The 23,422-nt window shown below is 41.9% G+C and overlaps 1 protein-coding gene across 4 annotated transcripts in view; it reads left to right on the forward strand.

Moving 5' to 3' along the window:
* LOC308072596 (glypican-5-like) overlaps positions 1 to 23,422 on the forward strand; it is a 394,857-nt gene that overhangs the window by 216,779 nt on the left and 154,656 nt on the right. For all 4 annotated transcript variants that reach the window (XM_080409680.1, XM_080409681.1, XM_080409682.1 and 1 more), the window contains one exon: positions 15,944 to 16,064. In XM_080409680.1, the coding sequence (XP_080265806.1) occupies positions 15,944 to 16,064 (121 nt within the window). The remainder of the gene's footprint in view (positions 1 to 15,943; positions 16,065 to 23,422) is intronic.

The raw sequence follows: 23,422 nt of genomic DNA on the forward strand, positions 1-23,422 counted from the left end.
GCCTGTCCGGGCACCTGCAACCTGCCTGCGTGGGGCCCTGGGTGTAGCTGTGAGGGCCTGGCCATATTTGTGGGGCCCTGGGCACAGCTGTGGGCCCTGGGCGTAGCTGTGGGGCCTGGGCGAAGCTGTGGGGCCCTGGGCACAGCTGTGAGGGCCTGGGTGTAGCTGTGGGGCCTGGGCACAGCTGAGGGCCCTAGGTGAAGCTGTGGGGCCCTGGGCACAACTGTGAGGTCTGGGCATAGCTGAGGGGCCTGGGCGAAGATGTGGGGCCTGAGCGTATTTGTGGGGCCCTGGGCATAGCTGTGAGGGCCTGGGCGTAGCTGTGGGGCCCTGGGCGTAGCTGCGGGGCCTGGGTGAAGTTGCGGGGCCTGGGCAAAGCTGTGAGGCCTGGGCGTAGCTGTGAGGCCTGGGCACAGCTGAGGGCCTGGGTGTAGCTGAGGGCCCTAGGTGAAGCTGTGGGGGCCTGGGCGTAGCTGAGGGGCCTGGGCACAACTGTGGGGGCCTGGGCGTAGCTGTGGGGCCCTGGGTGTAGCTGTGGGCCCTGGGTGTAGCTGTGGGGCCTGGGCACAGCTGAGGGCCCTAGGTGAAGCTGTGGGGCCCTGGGCACAGCTGTGAGGTCTGGGCGTAGCTGAGGGGCCTGGGCGTATTTGCGGGGCATGGGCGAAGCTGTGGGGCCCTGGGCATAGCTGTGAGGGCCTGGGCGTAGCTGAGGGGCCTGGGCGAAGATGTGGGGCCTGAGCGTATTTGTGGGGCCCTGGGCATAGCTGTGAGGGCCTGGGCGTAGCTGTGGGGCCCTGGGCGTAGCTGCGGGGCCTGGGTGAAGTTGCGGGGCCTGGGCAAAGCTGTGAGGCCTGGGCGTAGCTGTGAGGCCTGGGCACAGCTGAGGGCCTGGGTGTAGCTGAGGGCCCTAGGTGAAGCTGTGGGGGCCTGGGCGTAGCTGAGGGGCCTGGGCACAACTGTGGGGGCCTGGGCGTAGCTGTGGGGCCCTGGGTGTAGCTGTGGGCCCTGGGTGTAGCTGTGGGGCCTGGGCACAGCTGAGGGCCCTAGGTGAAGCTGTGGGGCCCTGGGCACAGCTGTGAGGTCTGGGCGTAGCTGAGGGGCCTGGGCGTATTTGCGGGGCATGGGCGAAGCTGTGGGGCCCTGGGCATAGCTGTGAGGGCCTGGGCGTAGCTGCGGGGCCCTGGGCGTAGCTGCGGGGCCTGGGTGAAGCTGTGGGGCCTGGGCGTAGCTGTGAGGCCTGGGCACAGCTGAGGGCCCTAGGTGAAGCTGTGGGGCCCTGGGCACTGCTGTGAGGGCCTGGGCGAAGCTGTGGGGCCCTGGGCACCGCTGTGGGGACCTGGGCGTAGCTGAGGGGCCTGGGCGCAGCTGTGGGGGCCTGGGTGTAGCTGTGGGCCCTGGGTGTAGCTGTGGGGCCTGGGCACAGCTGAGGGCCCTAGGTGAAGCTGTGGGGGCCTGGGCGTAGCTGTGGGGCCTGTGTGCAGCTGTGAGGCCTGGGCGCAGCGGTAGTGCAGAAGGCAGCCGCATGCCTGCTGCTGGGAGCCTGTTGCTCTGGTGCCCTGCTGGCTGTCTTTTGGTTTCTGATGCTGGGCTTGACCTATGGAGCTGCGATGGTCCTGAGAAAGAGCTCAAGAAAAGGCAGGTATCCTTTTGCTGTGCTGTGCTTCTGCAAATGTGGTCAGGAGTGGTTTTAACTTGCTGCAGGAAAGAGAGGCCTGGGTCTGTGCCCATTCAGGCAGCGGTGTGGGGTTCTGTCCCTTCTTTGTGCTGGATCCAAAGCAGGGCGCGTGGCAGGAGTTACAGACTGCAAACACCCGTGGGTTCCTGTGTGTCCTTGACCTTTATGGTATTCATCATGAAGAGTCTTAATTCTGTCTTTTCCGGGTGGTCAGAAAAGGAAGCATAAAGACATGACTCTCCCTGTTGCAGCTGCAACCCCATCTGCCCCCCCTCTGCCGGAGCTAGGGGCTGGGCTGGTGCCACCTTGCCCTGGAGTTGCAAGTCCGTGTTACATCAGGACACCTTCCCACTGTCAGGTGCTATGGCAGGACAGTGCCATCTCCATTGCCTACTCCTGCTCAGCCCTGTCTCTTTGAGCCAATGCCATAATTAAAGGAACTCGGTGACATGAAGGGGACAGCTCTCCCTGCTAAAAGGTGCCAACCCCACTGACAGTCAGCCTGCCTGAAATTCACAAGGAAGAACGTGCTCTCGCATTGCTTGCAACTATCCACAACGAAGTGTTCACATGGGCTGCTGAATAACCAGTGAGCACTGCAAACACTCTGATGTTGAAGAATTTGAGCCCATGATCTCAGAATGGACATTGTCTATTGCCAGTGTTCTTGTGCTGTCCTTGCCATCTTATTCAAAAGATAAATGAAGTATCCACTTGAGTTAGCTGTAAAGACTTGCAAAGTTTTCTCACGTACTGAAAATCAGCTCTAATAGTTGTTTGTGCGCTGTTCATAATGACTAATGCCCCTTCCATTTGCCATCGTAGTCACAGTAGTGCCAGTCCAACTCACCCCTTTATAAAGTTTTTCAGGATACCTCACAGAAGAATGACGCTATAGACAACTGAAGCCTATTCAGATCCTATTGTAAATGTTGAAATGTCACATGCCTTCTTTTTTTAACATCGTTACATCATTTATTCTTCCATTTATTTTTTGTTTTTTCCTTCGTCTTTGCTATAAATCATCATATTTTTAGCACATAGATAACAAGTGGTGCTTTGTAGCTGATAGTTGCGCCACAACAAACTGCCTGCTATTCTGTCATTCCTTTTGTTTTGTGTTCAAAATTACTTTGGTTCTCTGTGTTCTTTTAAGGTTGTACACATCTTTTTAAAAAAAAAGACTTCCTGTCTTTTTTTTTTTTTTTTCTTTTCTTCCTTTTGTCCTGATTTTAGCAGGAAAACAAAGTCAGTCCTCTTGTCTTTTTTCCTGGCATTTGTAGGCCTTTCCTTATGGCTGAGCACAGGCAGGTCTGTTTCCTGTGCTGAGTGGTGTCAGCTCCAGCAACGTGGTGTACAAAAGTTCTCTACATCTCAGGAAAGACTTGAAAAAATACACAGTTCAGGACAGCTGTTGAGCTTGAGGAAAATGCTCTCTGTCTGCTTGGCCCATGGCAACCACTTGAAACCGTCAGCTCCTTTTTTAAACAAAGGGTGGTCACACTCAAGGTCTGAAGTACTTTGTGTTGCACCTTACATCCGTAGAAAAATAACAGGCTGCTTGACAGGTCCTGAGCTCTTTGCCTTACTACAAGAAGTGCTTAGGCTTGCAGTGAAGTGCTTATGCGTGTCCTTTGGGGAGCATTGATTAAAAGGCAGCTTGCTAAATCCTCCAGTGGGCAAGTGAGGGTTCACCGTGCCAGCCTAGCCCATGGGTATGTCCTGACCACCAAATGTCTCCTTGGCCTTGTGCTGGGAGTGCAATAATGGCAACTTTATCTTGCTGCTTCCAAGGTGCCAAGAGGGCTGAGAAGAAAGCCCAGGTGAACCTTTGCACCTGGAGGCAAGTACTCCACCAATGTAATACTGGTGGAAGAGACACTTCTTTGTTCCTGTTGTTATAAACCAGAGAGAATCAAGGAGAATGCAGTGGGTGGGTGATCATGGGAGATGAGCATTTGATTCTTTGCTCATTGGCATCTTCCAAGTATGCACCTAAGCTGTTTAGGCCCAGATAATCAATGGGAACTGGATGGGACAGGGTTCTTTTAGGATCTCTGCTTAAGGCACCATAACTTCATCCCCTAAACATGAATGGAGAGTAGCAGCATGTTATTACTAAACAGTTTGTGATGATACTGGCATGCCAAAAAAAGTCAGGTTAACTTGGAGAGTCCCTGCAATCACTGCCGTATCAGTTACTTGTTGCTTTATCTGTTGCTTTTAGCATAATGCCCTGTTAGGCTTGTTTCTTTCTGTTTTCTACTGTTCAGTCTGTTTATTTTTCTACTTTCAGGTGTCTAGAATTTCTAGCTAAAAAGTCAAAAATGCATGTTTGTGAGTGTGCTGCATGTATATGTGTAATGGGAAGTCGGTTTAGTTTACATGTTTTCAGTGAGTCTTACGATCTGCTTTGTGTTCATTTACTTGGGGATTTTATAGTGAGTATTTTTACTGTATCTAGCACAAAGGTTTTAGAGCTCTTGCGGGGGCGTAAGGGAAGGGAAACTGCAACAGAAATCAAGATTCTAGAGGAAACATGCTGCTAACTTGCAAGTATGTCAGAAGTGGTTACTCTCCCACTTACTATCATCCATCTTATAAGCAACTTTCAAAAATAAGATCGTGCTTCACATAATTGAACTGGGTTTCTTGAGGACAGAAGCCTCTGTGATGCTTGGATTCTCAAGAGGAGCACGTTTAGAGCAGGGGAAAAAGGATCCCCTGTTCTTGTTTTTCTTCTTGGATTTTCATCTGCCCTATATTTTGTGGCATATGTATTTGTATTTAACTGTTTTTTCCCCTTAAATATTTGGTCCTTTATGCAGTTAATCCTGCAGTGAACATGTGTTGAGTTTGTGTTACTCTTTGTGTCTGTGGCAACAAAATATAAAATCATGAACTCGAGAGTGTGACCTTACTGCAAAATCAAGTGGGAGAGAAGCTAAATTGTGGAAGAGAACAGTTTTAACCAGACATAAATCTTCAACAGTATTAGCAGAAGAATTGAACAGTATAGGTCAAGTAAATTGATTTTTGTATAAATATTCCCTTTTTCAAATTTGTGATGACAGGAAAATCTTTTTACATTTGACCTCTCTTCCAGTGCCGTTGTTTTTGTGAGAAGTACCAGACACGCAAGCAAGGAAAACAATGCTTTGTATTTAACGACAAAAACATGAATTGTGAGGCCACTCCATTTCCCACATTAGTCTCAAGTTCTTCAGCCTTGACCTGGGTACACACTTCTTTTGGACAAGGGCTAAGATCCAGAACTAGACCGTACTTGCCCAGTACTAATACTAGCATTTTCTGTGGTGTTTTCAACAGTGATAAAAACGATTATTTTTGCTAGATACTGAATTACTGCATCAAAGATTTAGTTAAGTACAAGCTAGCAAAAAATTAAAACTGCTGCCTGCCTAAACTGTTTCCAAACCATGTGGCTGGCACTGAAAAAGTCAGTGTTCAAAATGCATCCCTGTGATACTAGTATGATAGAAGCTTTGGTGTATCTCTGAGGAATTCTAGCCATAAGGGTGCCTATAGAATAATGGTAATGAAGCTGAGCCTGACCCAGTGGCCACAACTATCAACCAGTGGCAGCAGAATATGCTGAGTGTGTTTTAGCTGGTCCTTACTGTTAGGGGAGCAACAAATGTTGATTGTCCTGATCTACGCCAGTTAGGCAGTAGCAAAAAGAAGGAGTTGGATGAAATCTATAAATCTGCTGGTGAGCTGAACAGGTAGCTCATAGCTTCTGCAATAAAGTACGGCTTCCTCTATAGGGAATAAAACTTTGGTGCTTTGGAATGATGAATTTAGCTGTCTTCCCGCTGGAAAAGATTAAGCAAAAGGGAAGGAGTTTAAAAACTCAGAGTCAGGAGATTTGGAAGTCTTAGTGTCTAATCTCTTCCTATACAGCATTAAGGCCTCCTCTTTACTTTTTACTTTTATAAAATTTAGCATCACCATCTGGCTGATGAAGTTTTTAACTTGGAAATAGGAATAGATTGGAACTGTGTGCCTTGCACTCCTGCAGCCCAGAAAGGGTCAATAACTCTTCCGTCTATGGCTAAAAGACCAAACACCTGCTATAAGATATTAAGAGCTGAGCAGAAGTGAAGGCACTGGAGCAGATAAGAATTGCCTTGAATAGCTCTGCACAAATATATTGGAAAAACTGTATAAGGGAACAAATTCAAATGTGTGTGTTAGTGCATGTTTAGAATACATAATGGTCAGACATCCCTAAGGAGCCAAAATAACCAAGGTAAAGCGGCAGGGGTTCAGAAAGTGCAAATCTCAGCTGCCTTGTACTTGAGCCTGGAAGAGAGAGTGGGGCTGGACTACCCAAATCCCTCCTTCGCATGAGATGGGAAGGAATGCTATAGCTGATCTACTCCCTCTGTCCGGTAAGCACCAGCTAAATGCATCTTTCCACTGCAGAGCACCAGCTTTGGCAGTAGTTGTGGCTTTGCCGACATTGCAATACACGTAGGCATTGAGCGAGGAGTGAAGGTAGGTAGCGAATCACCTTAAAGAGTAGCCTGAGAAGGTGCTTCAGGCTGGCATGGGAGAGAAGAACAGGTTTAGCAGGAAGTAAGCAAAGCTGGCCTCAAGTTAGCATAATCAGCAGGGCAGATGAAGGGACGTGGAAATGAGCATGGGGATCACAGTTGTGGAAAGTGTTGCAAATGGAGACAAGAAACTCGAAGTTGCTAGCGGGAGCAGTGGTACTCAACAACAGTCATGCTGCGCTGTGAGGCTTTATAGTAGTTTTGATCGTGGAAGTAACAGATCCGTGCGGTGCGCACCCGGGGCTGTCTCGGCAGGAGCCGTAGGCTGCAATAGGGATGGCAGGGGATGCCAGAGCCAGAGGGCTTGAGGAAAGACTGTTTGGATGCAGAGTTCAGTCCCTGGGTTGAGTTCCTACAGAGCTGCAGTTCATGTACTCATTATTGTCAGCTGTTCTTTAATCTCCCATGTGTATCTGAGTGTATTTGGAGAAACTGACTTCTGAGAAAAGCTGGAATTGTGATCTCTTGGCATTAATGTTTTTTTGTTATGTTATGTTTTGTTTTGCTTTGCTTTGCTTTTTAATGCTTCTCCCTGTGACATACCTCTGGTACTGTGTAAATTAGGCCATTCCCCATTTTGCTTCATAAAAACTTCTATGCTAGGATCATAGAATATCCTTTTGTATACCCGTGGTCATCTGTCAAGCCTAATTTTTAAGTATCAGCAACCAGAGTTTCCAGAGAGGGAATTGGATCCTTGCCGCCTTGGACTGCCAAATGTTCGATCAACCAAACACTGCGAGCCCTTGCTTGATATTAATTCTCTCTCCACTGCTGTGAAGTTTATTGCTAGTCTGCTTTTATTTTTTCTTCTAAGAGTTCAAGTACTCTCCTCTCTTGAGACTGTATTTTCTTTTCTGCTGAGTCAGTCCTCTTTCCCACTAGTGTCTTCCATCTGGCAGATTAAAAATTAGGCAGTCATATGTTTCCATTTGTTCCCCACAGTCCCCAGAACAGGGTGCAAGCTGCCATTCTCCAAGAAGTGCAGAATCAGATTCTCCATCAGGATTTAGCTCAGTTCTGTTTTCCTTTTTGTAGCTGAAGAATGCTCTCCCCCAGTCTAGGAGTTATAAAGAAAAAGGTGTTTCAGATTAGCTTTACTTTTTCCCTTAGGAATGGCCGCAGATGTTACCTTGATAAGTATATACTGTTAGTTTATTGTTCTATTTTCTCTTCTGTTTCTCAGATTCATTTAATGGGGTATGGTCTTTATGCTGCCAGTTCCCAGTTAGGTTATCAGCTTTTGGATTTGTATCATTTTTATTGCTCATTATATTCACTTTGATGGGTATAGAGGTATCATTTGCATGTCCTGTAGAGTTTATTCCACTTTAAACTAAAGAGCTTTCCTATCTGATGTTATTCCAGGCAAGTACTTTCCTTCCGTCCACATAATAAAGACTGTCCAATTAAATTCTACAAATTTCTTTGGTGCTTTCAGTGTGCCTTGAAGGTAGTATTAACTTTTCATATACCTAGAAAAAGAATGTAGTCTATTTCACCTACAATCTGCAATAACATTTTTACAACACTTTTCAAGCATTTTACAAGTATTCTGTGAAGCTTGAGTCAGTACATTTTCAGCATCATTCTGGAAAAACTGATGAACACATCCTTTTTGATGCTAAAATCTCTGACATGTACACTCCTTCACCGAGTTGCTTTTCACTGTGATTTTCAGGGTGTTCATGGGGTGGCATCGTCCAGTCACTTGCAGCCTTCTGTTAACTTAGTTTTTTTTACCTGTGATCATAAAACTGTCTTTATAATCTAGACTGCAGGAGGTCTTTTTTAGCCCTATAGAAGTAGAGAAAGACCATTATAAATGCTATTTGACTTTGCAATGTTTTGTTGTGTTGTTGTTTGGCGTTTTTTTAATTATCCCATTAGCACACTGTATTTGTCTCATCGTTTCCAATAATCACTAATAAACAAGATTATTTGTGAAACTTCCACTGAAGCCCATTAGAATAGTTCTGGCAGAGATGATATTCACGTCATGTCAGTTCTGCTTCACAAAATCTTCAGGGCAGCTAAATTCATTATGCGCTAGACTTGAGATTTCTCATAGTCTGTTGGCAGTTATTTGATCATTTCAAAATGAACTCTTTACATGGGTGTTTTTAAACAGATGAAACTTTGTCTTGGAGAATATTGCTCCAGTTGTGCTCAGCTGATCATTTAGAACATATGATTATTTTTTTTCTTTGTTCACCAAGGGTCTGATTTTCATGTGATGTATCCAGATTTTACCCTAGTATGACTCCACTGACTTCAGTAGAATTACTTCTGCAGTACACTGGCATAAATTACATGTTTTTTTTTCCTTAAAAACAAGCATAACCCCACTGATTTTCAGGTTACCCAAGAAGTTATATTTTAACAATCACACAAAAGCCTGCAGTCCTGCATGCAAGGGCTTGAAAAAATCTGGAGCATCCAAGATTTCCCGACATGTGCGTTTGCAGGGTGTTACTTGTTAGAGGGCACCTTTCTCCGCTGCTCAGTGGAATTCAGCTGCTCTTACTGCAGTGCTGCTATGAGTGGAGGCCTGAAACCTTTCCTATAAACAAGGAATATATCCATTAAAGTTACTGGAGCTAATTGCAGAATGTCCTAATGGATCAGGCCAACTGGATAAATTTTACAGTTGTGAAATTGCCCAAGATTTAATTCTACTAAGTGGATATTCAAGCTGGGTGGATGAAAAGAAATGGAACTGTAAGACAAAACCAAAATCTGCAAACTTTGGCAGTTTTTTCCCTCATGGCTGCTGATTATCCGACAGTAAATTTATCACAATTTATTTCTTTTATTCTTTTAAAAAAATATAAACTGTTTATTGTGGCAGCTTCTTGAAAGAGCATTTAGTTCCTAGAGAACAGTACTGGTCATGGATTGATCATTCCTTTCTTTGAGACCTCTCAGCCAAGATGCTCAGTGATGACTAACCCAGGTTTGCTCAGCTGTTCCAGAAATGATAAAAAGTATGATACAAGACGTGTCTCTGAGTAGTGCTGTTGTGGGAACCGCTCGGAGATGGAGTACTGTTTGTTTGTTGGTCAGTTTTATTGGGAAGGATCAGAAGGAGGTGGGGGGAGTCACCCACAGCTAGTGTCCCATCGCGTGGAGCAGCTCAAGGGCAGCTGAGTCAAAGGAGAATCCTGGGCTGGCTGGCTCTTCCTCCTGGAGAATTACGTTTAAGCATTAACCACACTTCAGAAAAACGGCATTTGCTTTGTTTCCTCCTCGTCTAGCGGACGGTGTCCCTGCCCATTGCAAGGGGGTTGGAACCAGATGATCTTTAAGGTCCCTTCCAACCCAAACCATTCTATGGTCCCTTTAAGTTACTGAGTGACAAGCAAGGCAAGGGATATACAATTGCTATATATTCTGCTTGTTCTTTACATTTTGCAGAGAAGCAGCAGAAGGGTTAATCAGATTAAAGCTGATAATCTTGATGGATAATCTCAAATTCTGTAAGCATTCAGGGTTTTTTTGTCACTGCTCTTACTGGTTGGTGCATACTTCTGTGTTCCTTGAATTGAAAGAAAATCATTCCTTGCAGGGCCCTGTAGGTCAGAGTATCACACGTGCCAAGGGCTGGATCTAAAAACTACAAGGGAAATGTCCAAAAATTATTAATTTGAAGGCACAACAGGCTAGTGTAGATCAGCAGTGGATTCACATAATTGAATTTCAGGCAAACCATTCCGGCCCAAGGGTCAAATTATGAATAAATATAAGACAAAACACACCATCTGGTGAACCATGCCTAATGTAACCGAATTAATTGTTCAGTGGATTTCAAGGCCAGTTAAATAGCTTATCCATATTTCTTATTGCTTCTTACTAAATGACATATTCAGAGCTCTTCCCTTTCTTCTCCCCTTCTAACCCTTTAACCTGTGAGTCATTTAGTGGTGGTGGGTGGTGTTGGCTCTGACAGTGTGTTGAGTATATTGCTGAATAAACAGGCTACTTCAGATTTTTTTTAGCAAATGAGAGCCTGTGGTCAATGACTGGCTTGCAAACATATGGGCCTAAAAATACATAATTTAAATTCATTGTGGTTATTATTTGCATCGTGCTGTCTACTTTTGGATGGTTTTACAGGCAACGTGTATCTCTAGGGATTGTTTGCTGTTTAAGAAGTTATGCACAAAGATGAAAAAAAGCAGAGCTGGAAGTGGAATGTTTGTTGTAAAGTCTAGCTTTATCTCAACAGTTTTATGATTTTATTGGTTATAAAATTAGTGGCTTACTTTCCTTAGACTTCTCTGACTTCAGCAGGCTGCTGGACAACTGTTGATTTTTCGAAAGCTGAGAAAAAATATTTTTTTAGGTGGTCCGGTCTGCAGTTTTTTCATGTGTTTTCCTGGTGGGTGTTGGGTGTGTTGTGTTGTTTTTCTTGCAGAATAGTTTATACATTTGTACAGAAAATAGGACAGTCATTTTTTATAATGTCAAAGAAAGAAATGTTGAGATTTTGGACTTTTGGAACCAGTAGAGTCTCAGTCACAAAGAGTTTGAGGTTGCCAGTATGTCTCAGAAAGGTGTTGCTGTTTTAGTACCTGTTGATCATAGTGGAATTAGTCAGCCAGTACCAACAAAGATGATGAAAAAATGCATGGCAGATCACAAAAAATATTTCTGCTTCAAAGTTGTGACCTTGAAGATGTGTAGTGTGTAGTTATGACTTTTAAAAACATGGCTGATAAATTAGAAATATCTCAGCAAATGTATCTTTAATTTTGCAGCCAGTGCACTTTATTCTTATTTTAAGTAGATGGCAACTTTCAAGGTTGCATGACAAGTTGTTTCATCAGAAGCAATTTCTGTCCCATAGAGATGTTTGTGGCAGTTCATGGATTCCCCTGAACTGAATATGAGGCTCAGATTTTCAGATTTGCCTTGTGAACTTAGATGTCCTGTTTCTCCCACAATCGAGTAAGAATTTTGATGCCTCTTATTTATGCAGCTGTGTTGGGCCAGGTGCTCAAGTGGAGGAAAGACAACTAAAGAGAACTGCATTCAGATGAAGTTCAGGTTCAGGGGCATCCTGAATTTCCAATATAGATAATTCTGAAATGCTCAGTGCACGTTAAGGGTATGAAGTGCAGTGTTGTGCCTTGCTCTGTAATCCCTCTGGTAAGCAGTTGTGTTGGAGCTGACTTCATTTGGGAATAGGACAGCCCATTAGTCACCGGACCAAAGCACTGGGGTGCCTGGTGGCTGCTAGTGGCACAACTCAGGGTAATAGCATCTCGAGGAATATGGAGTAATGGAAATAGTTTCCCAGCTGGAGCATGATCAATAATACTTGGAAAAGGTGCCTACAGGAGCTTTATCTGCCACTTGTATCCTGACTGGTATGGTCTCCTGCAGGGAGGAGCGAAGGAAATGGTGTGAAAACAACACTGTTTCTTGGGCTTTTGTGGCTGAGTATCACTGCTAGTTAGATCTATCCCTAATGCAGCTCCTGCAGTCATTTGCCTGGAATTTGAAGGGTTTTTTCTATTATATATGTTGCTTTTAGTATTGAGCTATCTAAAAAGGCTTATTTGTCTTTGAGGGAATCCTGTACCTTGATCCCTTTTCATATTAGGGGTTAAAAAGAACACATTTCAGAATAGCCTCTGGCTTTATTTTAACATAAGCGTTTAGACCCAAATACCTTAATTTATCTGTATTTATACAGAAAATAAGAATGTGGGCCTTCAGTTGAAATGCATTCCCCTGTGTAAAAGCACTTTTTACTTTATTTGAACTTGGGATGAGCTGTTTTTGCTAAGATCTAAAATAATTGATACTGTTGTGAAATACTGTTAAGCTGGGGGTTGTGGGTTGTTTTGGGTTTTTTTTGTATATTTTGGGTTTGTTTGGGTTTTTTTAAGTATCATAGCTTTGCTCAAACAATCAGTGGAATAGCACTGGCAGGCTTGAGTTCGGGAGGAAAATTCTGTCTGCATGTGCTGTTCCTTGGGCTGCAATGTAACAGTTACTTTCAGGATTTCTCCAGTGACAATATTTTAATACAACTTTGCTGCTGACATTTCTGGGTTTAGTATGAATAAAGTACTAGAGCTGTAACCAGAGTTAACAATTCTGTACTACGTAATATTTCAGTTAAATTACAGGTTATTAAATAAAGCAAGCCAATTTCTGATCTTACTTAATGTACATTTCCAGTAATTCAGGATCTGATGTCAACAACAAAAAAATGTTTTAGATAGTGCAAAGAAGTGAAGCAATCAGATTATATTTCAGGAAATGGACAGTGTTTATTTCAAAGTTTTTTAGCATAATACGGGGCTAGTAGAAGGATTCACAGTTTGGAGGGTAGTAGTTCAAGTCAGATGAACGTAATGTCTTTTTCTAGAATAATTTTTGGTTCCTGGCTGTGATGCACTGGAGGAATTTCTCTGTTCTTGCTGGCTGTGCATTCGTCCTTCAGTTCTCTGCCCTATCTCTTTCTCCTCAAGATACGTAGCCCACCTTCTCTGAACTCACCATTTTTTTAGTTCATATGAGTCTTTCTAGGCTTGGTTTTGTTACAGAAGTGATCTTCCAGTAAGAATGCATAGGACAAGCAGAACTTAAGGGTTATTACGAAGAGCTGGTTTTGTTGTGCTCTGCAAGTAAGTCTTTTGCCTCTCTTTACATCAGCTTTTTACACCACTCATTTGGCAGCTCATATCTATTTCATCACTGCCAAAGATCTGTAGTTGGGTTTCTGGGCATTTCCAGTTGTGCAGCCCACGTTCCAGATTACATCTGGGCCACTCTGATATGCTGGAGTCTCACATTAGCAGTTAGATGTCGTTGGTAGTGACTGCCATCCTGGAGCTGTGCTAGACTAAGCAGATAAGGAAATGATGCAGGATTCACACAATGCGTGCTTTCTCTGACATCTGAAATTTAGGTAAACCACAATATGAATCTAATTACAAATAACCTGGGCAACAGAAATATCTGTGCATAATTTATGCATATCTCTAGAGCTTTAAAGAGTGAGTCCTTAAACATGGATGGAACTTTAAGGATATGAGTATCCCCTTTGTCTCAGTGGACTGTGAAATCATTCATACCAAATGGTCCTATTTTCCTGATAATGATATATGTAAATGAGAGTATGTATTTAGCAACAGCGATATATATGAGTTGACTGAGATTGAATTTCCACATTTTGGGTCCTTTTGAGGGCTCTGGCATTAATGCTAATGCTGCTGCTGTTGTTCCTGAATCGGTCATGTTTATGCAAACTCTATGCAGTACTGTAGGTTTGTAATACCACTTAGAGGCATTTGATGGAAGCTTATGATTCACAGGGAAAAAATAAAAACCGATATATCCTTTGCCAAAAAAAACTCCAACCGACCCGGAGGGGAAGCAATTCTGCATTCTTTATCCTGGCTTATAATGACGTAAGTCTCCAGAGAAATTTCAATAGCTCTAACCAGGGGTTGAATGGAGAGCCATCAAGAGCAATGAAAAGGAAAACCCTTGCTTTTTGCTGCTGTTGATGAGTTTCTGATCAGACAAAGCAACACACACAGAGAATCACAGAACAGAGTGGTGGAGGCCATGAGCTGACCCCTGAAATTAGATTTTGCCTGTATTGCAGCTAGATGATCTCAAAAAGGTGTGTTGAGTGTCCCTGTACATCTACAGCGGGTAACCGTGTGTTTTCACATGCTGAGCAATGATAAGCATTCAGCAAATAGCATGATTTGTGACTAAAGGTAAAGCTAAAGGTAAGCAAGGTGCAGCGGAGTTCCTAGATTGTCCAAGTGAATCGGTGGGGATTGATATGGTCTGTACCAGTCGACTTCTAAATAATACTTGAGCTGGGTTCTTCAAGGGGACATCTGCCCACCTGTCTGAGCCTGCTTGTAAGATCGGAACCTGACCATCATTTTGCACACACCGTGGCACCGTGAAAGTTTATACTTCCAGATTATTTATACTTGCATGAGTTACACATCAAGAAAAATTAGAACATTACCTTTAAAATGTTCAGTGAACAAAAAACCCCACCAAACTCCCTGAAAAAGCTTTTCCTTAATGTTTGTCCTCTAAATACGATCAGGCTATTAGTGAAAAACATTATTTTTCTCAATTCTTTGTTCTAAACCCATTTGTTGCTTTTTCCTGAGAAGTGAAATTTATTGCGTTTACTGAAAAGGTGGACCATTCTCAGTTCTTTCTTTTTTTAAGCCACACCTTTTACAGCAGTATACTACAGTATGCTTTGCCAGCAGTTTGCATAAAATTTGTTGTTTATCCTAAATGAAATTAAGATAGGAAAAATATATTTGGAGAGCTAGGTTATTATTGTCTTTCTGCAATAGAATTTGGGCACTTTTTTATACTTTGAAGTGCAGTCCTTAACTTCAGCACAAATTGGTTTACAGCGAAGAATTCCCTGATGGGGGAACATCTGGGATATCGAAGTATGTAAGCATGATCAAAGTGAAAGCTGTAGCAGGATGTTGACATTTCAGTCCAGAGGAGCACAGCCAATTACTACCAGACTTGTAAAGATGCCAATACAGCATCTTAATGAGATGCTCCCAGGCGTGTGTGTGAGTTCAGGATAGTTTGGTTTGGGAACAGTCTGTTGTCCAGTTCATAACTGGTCATGCAAATATCCGTGATCCACTTTGTGACAAGTGAGTGCTGAACTAGTGGGAGCATGACTCACCAAAAAGAAAGGTCGCTCTGTATCTCTCTGGGACTTGCAGTCTTATGGATGGGTTGAACTTAAGTCACGCAGGAACAGATCAAGGCTGGAGCCAATATGCAGTACTTTGTATACTTCCAGGAAGCACTGAACTCTGTAGGTGTGCTGGTGATTCACCTTCTCAACTTTGGTGTTTAGGTAGAGACCAAGTGTGCACAATCCTGGAATTTTCCCTGTGAGAGTACATAGGTGGACAGACCCCCAAGCCAATTCAGTTTTGAGAATACACTATGGTGTGTTCCAGAAAAGGCTGGCAGAAACTAGTCAGTCAGTCAGTGAGAGATCGCTAATTAAGAGACAGGTCATTATGGTGTGAGAACAGCTGCTATTCCTCAAATAAAGCAGGACTCGGTTAGCGAGAATTCCTGTACTTGAACACTGGCTAGGAGTTTGCAGTGCGGGTAAGGCACGGTGAGGAGCACTGGTGGGAGAGCAGGGGCAGCATTACAGTGTCACTCAACGGTTTGGTGATAAACTGCTGGAAAAGTCCAATCTCATGCCTTGATTAAGAATCTTTTCAAAATCAGATCGCCATTTCATTGGATTTTACTTCGATCTCATGATGTTTGGTTTCTTTCTTCAGTTATCTGGGTTTCTGTAATTATGAAAGAACAATTTTTTGGAAGCTATCAGCTTTGACTGCTGCATGGAAGAACTTGAGAATGTCAGTTATAAAGGTTCAAATATTAAAATATGAATGAAAGGAACTTCTGTGTGGTTTGTGAAATTGTTGTAGTTCTTGACTTGAATAACTTGAACTGATACTGCAAGAAACTATGATTTTTATTCCAATTTGGTGTATTTAAAAACATAAATATTTTTTACGATTTTCTATTACCATTTACAAAATACTGTCTTTTTGTAAGTCCCCTTTACTATGATTTTTTATTCCAATGGATATGGTTCCAGTCACCGATAATTTCTTTTTTTTCTCTTTTTCAGTTACACCAGCAGAGTTGTTTCTAATGGACTGAAGGCACAAATTAATAATCCAGAACTGAAAGTCAGAGCATTGGACCCACTCATCAGTAATTTAATTGACAAACTTCAGCACTTTAATCAAGTAAGTAATTTTTAGAGATAAAAGCATTTTACCACTGGCTTTGATAGCAGAGCTGAAGCTAAACTTACTAGGTAGTACTGCTTCTCACGTGACATTTTCCAGGATCATAGGCCTGAAATAGCCATGGAGTGGGCCTGGTACTAAAGGTAATTGAAGAGTCTGTTATACCGTCCAGTTTATGAACTCTTAATGAGGAATTATTTCCCTGGAAGTTGCTCTAATTCCTGGCTGTTGTTCCATAGCTGCTGAGTAACAGTCCTGCAGTCCACAGTCCCAGGAACACGGAGGAACTCCTGAGCCCCACAGTTCACACAGAGCTTATGACTAGAGTCAGGCTGTGTGAGCACCTTGAGGAGTCCTGTGATATTCCTCTGGCGGAGGGATATCTCCTTGTTTGTGCAGCTTCCTGTTCTACAGTGGTGTGGAGATAAACAGATCAAAAGCGAAAAATGGGTCTGAAAGTGTGATAGCTGTGTGGAATGCAGAAGTCAGGGCAGAAGGTGCTCCACGACAAATTAACCTTGCACCTTGGAAAACATTTCCTTGACAGGCCTTGTCCTCAAGCTCTTCAGCCCAGAAGGGAAGATAGGCTCCCAATGAGTTTGTCAGCAGCATGGTTAACCTGGGTCTGCCTCTGTCAGCTGTTTGGATTCCCTCAGATGCACTCGCACTCCTGGTGCATCTGCCCTCTTTCAAAGCTGCATGCATGATTCGCTGATATCCCTGCTTCAGCACACCTCTTTGTGTCTCTCAGAGTAGTTCCAGTCCAAATGAGCTGGAGCTAACAGATTTAACAGAGATTGATTTTCATTTAAAGTAGGCATGTTTTCTTGGCAGCTTGGAAGAATGCTTACAACAGTGTGTTTGGAGTCAGATGTGTTTGCACATTAGTCTACTCGTAATCTTTCACCATTAAAGAGTGATGGAGCACAGGGATATAAATAGTTAGTAGAAAGCTGCTGTAAGATTAAAGTCCACCTTTGCAGGTGGGGTGTGCAGGAAGAAGAATGCTCTGCACAGGTAAAAGGGAGGAGGAATTGCTTAGCCAGGATGTAGGAGGCTATTAAGACTGTGGCTGTGACCAGGAGTCATGGTTTCATCTCTTCCATGAGCCTGCAAAAGTACAACCTTCCTTTACCTCTCATCGACCACTGGTGGTAGATCCATAATCTAACTAGCAATTAGTGTTTTTGTGAAATCTGGCTTGGCTGTAATATTATTCTCCTGTTCGGTAGGATGCAGTTCAGGGATTTTTGTATCACATTGTTTGATATAACTTGCCATGGGGGATTACAACAACAAGTCTGATGCAGTACTTTAATATTACAGTGAAATAGACATTATGTGGTTGGATTGATGAAAAGGATAATTCATTATTTATCTGCCTTTGCGTGTTACAAAGTAGAGTGTTAATTTACTTTATAAATATTAGATTTATCCATCTGTGTAATGTTCTTCTATAAACACTGACAATAGGAAATAGTTAGAAATAGATTAAATTAAAAGTAGCTGTATATTAGAAATTCTATTTCTTTTTCTGCTGTAGAAAAATAAAAATCTAAGCAGTCTCATAATGAGCTGCATACCGGTTTTCTTCAGTTACATGTTTAAAAAACAGCTTCAAAGAACACTTTTTTTGCCAGAAGAATAAAATCCAATTCCTAGCTCTTTCTGTGAGTCGGAAGTGTTGCTTTCTGTTACTTCTAATTCTGTTTTAGGAGAATATCATCCTTAACTAAATGTAACTCCCATCAGATTGAGGTGCTTAACAATAATAAATTCCAAGGGTGAAGGATTAAACAGAATACTGATTATTGCCCTAAGATGGTTTGTTCTTAAGCACTTGGAATAATATAAATTCCTTTGATCATAATTTTAGTAAGATTTCTTCAGAGATCAAAGCATCAAAGAAGTTGCTAAATATCTAAGGCTTTCACATACTACATCAAACATGTGTAGCTGTTTTCTGCTGCTTGAATTTTCATTTTGGTTGTGATATTAATATACAAATAAAAACTGACACTGAAAAGCTGATTAAATCAGGAATTTAAAGTGTCATCAATAGTGGGTGTAGACTATATAGAAGAAGAGTTGTACCGAATCCCATTACTCATTTAATAGGCAGATTGATTATTTTCATCAAATTATTCTTTTTTTTTTTTTTTTGAGGCAGTATGTAAGGTCGAATTTAAACAGTGATAAAATAAGGTGTTATCTTTGTATCTTAAGTGTTTGACATTTGCAATATAATTTAAAGCAGTAGTTACATAGTACATGTACAGAAGCAATCCTAGAGAGGTGGGAAGCTTGGAGAGCAGAAAACAAAGCAATGCGTGGAATTTGCATTGTAGGTGATTTGATGTGTCTAGGCCCAAATAATCTTCTACCACTTAATATTGCTAAACTATCCAGAAGAAAGCATGTTTTTGCATAAGAGAAAGATGTGCTGAGATTTTGGAAAGAAACAACATTTCTGTCCTAACAAAAAAAGCTCCAGCTGTACTGCATCTATCCCTCAGAGCCTGGACCTGTTGGCTTTCTCTTTCTCTCTGTTTTGCAAATGTGCATGTTTTTGAAAATCAGAATGATCTGCTGCTAAATCAATTTGCTGAGTTTATGGAGTACTATCAACTACAGCTACGTTCAAATCAAGAGGTTTCATTTCTCGAAAAGATGTAACTTAGCAATTCTTAACAATTTCTGGAGCAAATGTAATCACTGCCGTCTTCGACAGATCCTCTTCCACCTCCTGCCTTCCACTGCTGGGGCACAGCTCTTCCTCATCACTCTGCAACTCCTGCTGCAGCCTCTTTTGGCTGTGCTGGCAGTCCTGGGCTGCAGATGCAGCAGGGTCAACTGAGGCACCGTGGGCCTCTGGTGCCTGGGGCAGCAATGCAGCACAAGGCTGTGGGCAAGAGTGACTTGTCGCTGGCCAAGCAGAAGTAGCAAACCATTCGTTTAAATCCAAAATTGACAGTCTTTGCTGTACAGCAGCCATTTTTTTTGTTAGCTCCTTATCGTGACTTATTCACAAATGTAAAGGGATTAATAACTTCGTTGATCCTATATCCCATGGGCATGAACATAACTCTTGTCAATGTATTAGCGTTCAAGTTGGTGTATCCCAACTGCAGCACGTTACAAATAATCTGTATGCAAGTCATCTTCCATTCCTGCCTGTCATTTAGGCTGAAATAACAGTTCGTTAGTGGTTATAGCAGTTCCGCATTTTTTTCATCTGGGGTTTAAATCCTCACCACACAGTTGTTGTGGGTTTTTTTTAAATGATTATGCAAATAGCAGGCTATTTTATAACCATTTTGAAAAGCCAAATGTAAAATGAAATTTAGAGAATATTATTCAACAATTACTGTTACTTGCATCCCCAGCAGATAAGGTATTTGAAGGGTTTATTGTAGCTGCTGATTCACGTATCAGTAGAATTACGGAGTTACAATTTACAGTAACTCTTACATTTAGTAATGCAGAAACAGGTCAACAGGTTGATTTTGAAAAACTAGCAGTTAGAAGTAACATCTTTGCTTCCCCCCCCCCCCTTTTTTTGTTTGGTTTTTTTTTTTTTTTTTTTTTTTGTGAATAAAGATGTGAACTGCCACTGACAGTAAACATAAAATCCCCTTTGCGCCTTTTTGGAGTACTACCTCTTGCCACATAATCACACTTAAACATGGTTTCATGTTTTTCTTCAGCATAATGCTTTTCACAGTTCAAACACAAGGAGTACTGAGGTCAAGGTTAAAAGTCCTGAAGGATCAATTGCAATGAAAAGCAATGAGAATGTTAGGGAAAAAAAGCTTTGACTGTAACTTTACTAGCAGGGTCGCACAAGCATTCTCGAAGGACTATAATATAATAAGTATTATACAAGTTTAACTTATTTGTCTTTTGTCAGCCTAAATCTAATCTTGACAGATTTTTAGAATCAGTGGGTTTTGCTGTTGTCAGTCAGAGATAAATGCTTAGAGCATGGCTGTAATTCAAGAAGACAGTGCAATATCTTAGCGCTTAAAATGAGAGTAAAGCCAAGCAAATCTTGTTGAATCTGGACCCACATTTTTTATTTTTTGCCCCATCAAAGTCTAATGGATCTGCCAGCTGAACTAAGAAATGCATGTAACTTGAATTCCTTTTAGATTTGTGTACAAGGGATGCTGTCATAGCGAAGTTTGAAGCAACAGCACCAAGCTATCCAAAATTTAATCTTGAATGTGTATTTAATTTGGTTAGACAATAGAGGATAATACAATAAATAATTTAACTCCTACTTAATTTAAAAGTGTATATTTTTGAACATCTATAAAATTTATTACATTAGAGAGTTTTTATAAGAAATTTAAGTGTAGCTAAATTGGTTTGATTTTCATCCAAAGTTGTAGCTGACTTGGAGTAAGACTCAAAACATTCTGTTCTTCATTTCATCCAATGAAAACATGGAAAGAAGGGTAGTCATCTTAGAAAAACTGGTGCTATATTACTTCTAGCACTTGGGATTTAAAAAGCCCCAACAGGCTTAGGAGTATTATTGCTTGCGCCCCACATACCTCCCAAAACCTGCAGAGATTTGTGTCTCTTACAAAACAGAGCACCTTTCCAAGAACCGCCATATCTCTGGATTTCCAAAACAGGTCCTCTTTCTGGTTTGTTTTTTTTTTACCCTACCCAAAACATTTGGAGACTTTGGACATTTCTTCAGGATCTCAGGTGCTCCATATCCCTTTTGAAAGTGTGAAGCAAGCATCTGAATATCCCAGAGATATTCCTTCCCTCTTCAGTGGCTAACCACGCAGACCATCTGTAGTTTGAGGCATTGAGTTTAATGCAGATACAGAGAGTAATAGAAAGAGACACACTGAAGGGGTTGGGCCCCAGTCCTCGTTAAACATTGTGTACAGTGTACTGACAGTCTGTGCACTCGCAGTGTGCTTTCAGGATTCATTGCATGAGACTGTTACACAGGTACTTCTGTGATGGTAATCCTATGCAGAAATATAGGAGGTGAAAGGCTGCATCTCTGCACATCCAAGGGCACGCCATCATACCCTGCTAAGGATGCCACCCAACTGACCCCAAAGCTGGTACTGTCTTTCACAGTTAATGTAGGACCCACGTCACTGCTTAGCTGTGAAAGCAGTCCATAACACAACAGAGAATGTTGATTCTTCAGTGCAGGTTTTGAACGGTCAGGGTCATGGAAGTCTTAAAGATTAATCTCGCCTCGGTTTGTCTGCAGTTTGGGTACAAAAGATTTTTGTTGAAGCAAACACTTCTGCAGCTGTGTTGGTTCTTTTTGAATTCATATCGCTATAAAGGCAATAACAGCCCACACCACCTTCATCTCCAAATGTAAACATCAGTGATAATTGAATTAATACAGTAGTTATTGGCTGATTAATAAATAGCAGCAAGAAGTGCACATACTTCTGGAAAATACAGAATTAATGAAACCTGAAACAATTATGTTTAAAGTCTTATAATGCTAGGAAAGAACAAATGGACTGTTTATTTTATTTATTTCCTGCTCTGCTGTATAAAAATTTTTCACCCCTGTAGTCAAATAAACTATCAGCTCAGATTACTTCATCAGTTATACAGTTTGTTTCTCATCCTATTTGGTTTTTTTTTCAAAATGTTTGTTCTTATTAAATCCATGAGCTGTTTTTCTTCTCCCCTGCTAAGAATCAGACATCTCTTTGCTTCCAGATATAGATGTTGAACGCTCAGCTCTAAGTTATGATCTTTTTCATAATCCATATGCAATGAAACAATTCATCCCAGTGCTTGAAACAATCCAGTTTACTCAAAGGCTGAGCATAATCTTTCTCTGTGTGGTCTTCTGTATGGTTTTCTGTTTCATAGGATATACATATATACACATATGTAATGTATGCTGTATAAAAATTTGGGACATCAGATTTCATCATATCTGTGATTAAAGTGAGAAAAGATACGTAAGTGCTGCCAGCCTGGGGAAAAGAAAGAAAAACCTAATAGCAATTTAGCATGCTTTCACTTCTTTAAAGAACCTGGCAGATTTCTGTCATATATGGTTCTTAGCAGGTCATCTTTGGGTCTGTAGCTTTTTGCTTTTGTAACATATTTTCACATTAACCTGTCAATCAAAGTGGAGGAAATGCATCTGCTGTCTGTTGGGGGATTCTTTTGTTAATGAGAAAAATCAAAATCAACAAAGAGCCCTCTTTGCAGAGCAACGTATCACACAATAGTGCATCAGGATACAGTGTGTATAGCAGGCTACACAGTAATGGGGCTGCTTCACTAGGAAATGTTTCAGTGGAGGCTGTAGTTCTCAGGCAATTAAACAGGATATAGTTGCTGACTGCTCAGGAGCATTTATCTGTCACGGCTTCCATTAGGAGGAGTAAAACCCACAAGAAATCTATTCAAATAGCAGGCTGGGGTATCTGAAGTCTGTCAGAATCCTGTTCTGGTGTTAGGTTTCTGCAAACTGCTGTTGCTTTGAGACCTTCTGGCTTAGGCATCCCAGGTGAGGCTGCTGCGCAGCATCCACGGGAGGGAGCAGGGACAGGCTGAGGGCTGCAGGCCACTGGAAAATACGCAGATGTGGCCCTGAAGGAAGAAAAACTCCCTCAGATTCCCTTTGTCTGCATACCTCGAGGGGCAGATAGAAAAGCAGACCAGGTGATGATGATAGTTCAGCCATCAGACTATTCACCTGGAGATGTGGGATCTCCTTGCTCAAGGCCAGGCAGCTTCAGTCACTGGGCTGTGTGTGGTGGTTTTCTTTTCTCATACAACACTATGTTTTAAAAAGAAGAGGAGTTTGGAAGCTCTAACCTTCATTCTGCTGTGGCATCAAAACCTGTCAAAACCCAGAGTTTGTCCATGAATCAGAACAGAAGAGCTCTTTCTAGTCCAGTTCCACCGAAAAAATATCACAGGAGCATTGTTTTATGGAGAGGGTATGTTAACGTTGTAATATATGGCTAATTGCAGTATATATCATTGCTGGCTGAAATCTGTGTGCTTTTGTTGGTCTGAGGTCTGCAGGTTATTTGTTTTGTTTTGTTAAATACAGTGACTTGAGATATAATTAAATAATTTTAATTAGAATTGAGAAATGACTTCTTAGTATTAAAAACAGCATCAAGGTTTCAATAGAAACAGAAATCATGTGAAATACTGGCTCAACTAAACTAAAATGTAGCGGTTTAAAGTAAGACAAATCTGAATCACAACATAAATCCAGCATATCTTATTATATGCTAGCAAACATATAATGCTAAAATGCCCGTTTATTATTCTTGTGTTGTGTCTCAGAGTATGCTGTGCTGTTTGTCTTGCAAGCATTTTCAGAA

This window comes from Falco punctatus, assembly GCF_963210335.1.
Source record: "Falco punctatus genome assembly, chromosome: 13".
Taxonomy (NCBI): Eukaryota; Metazoa; Chordata; class Aves; order Falconiformes; family Falconidae; genus Falco; species Falco punctatus.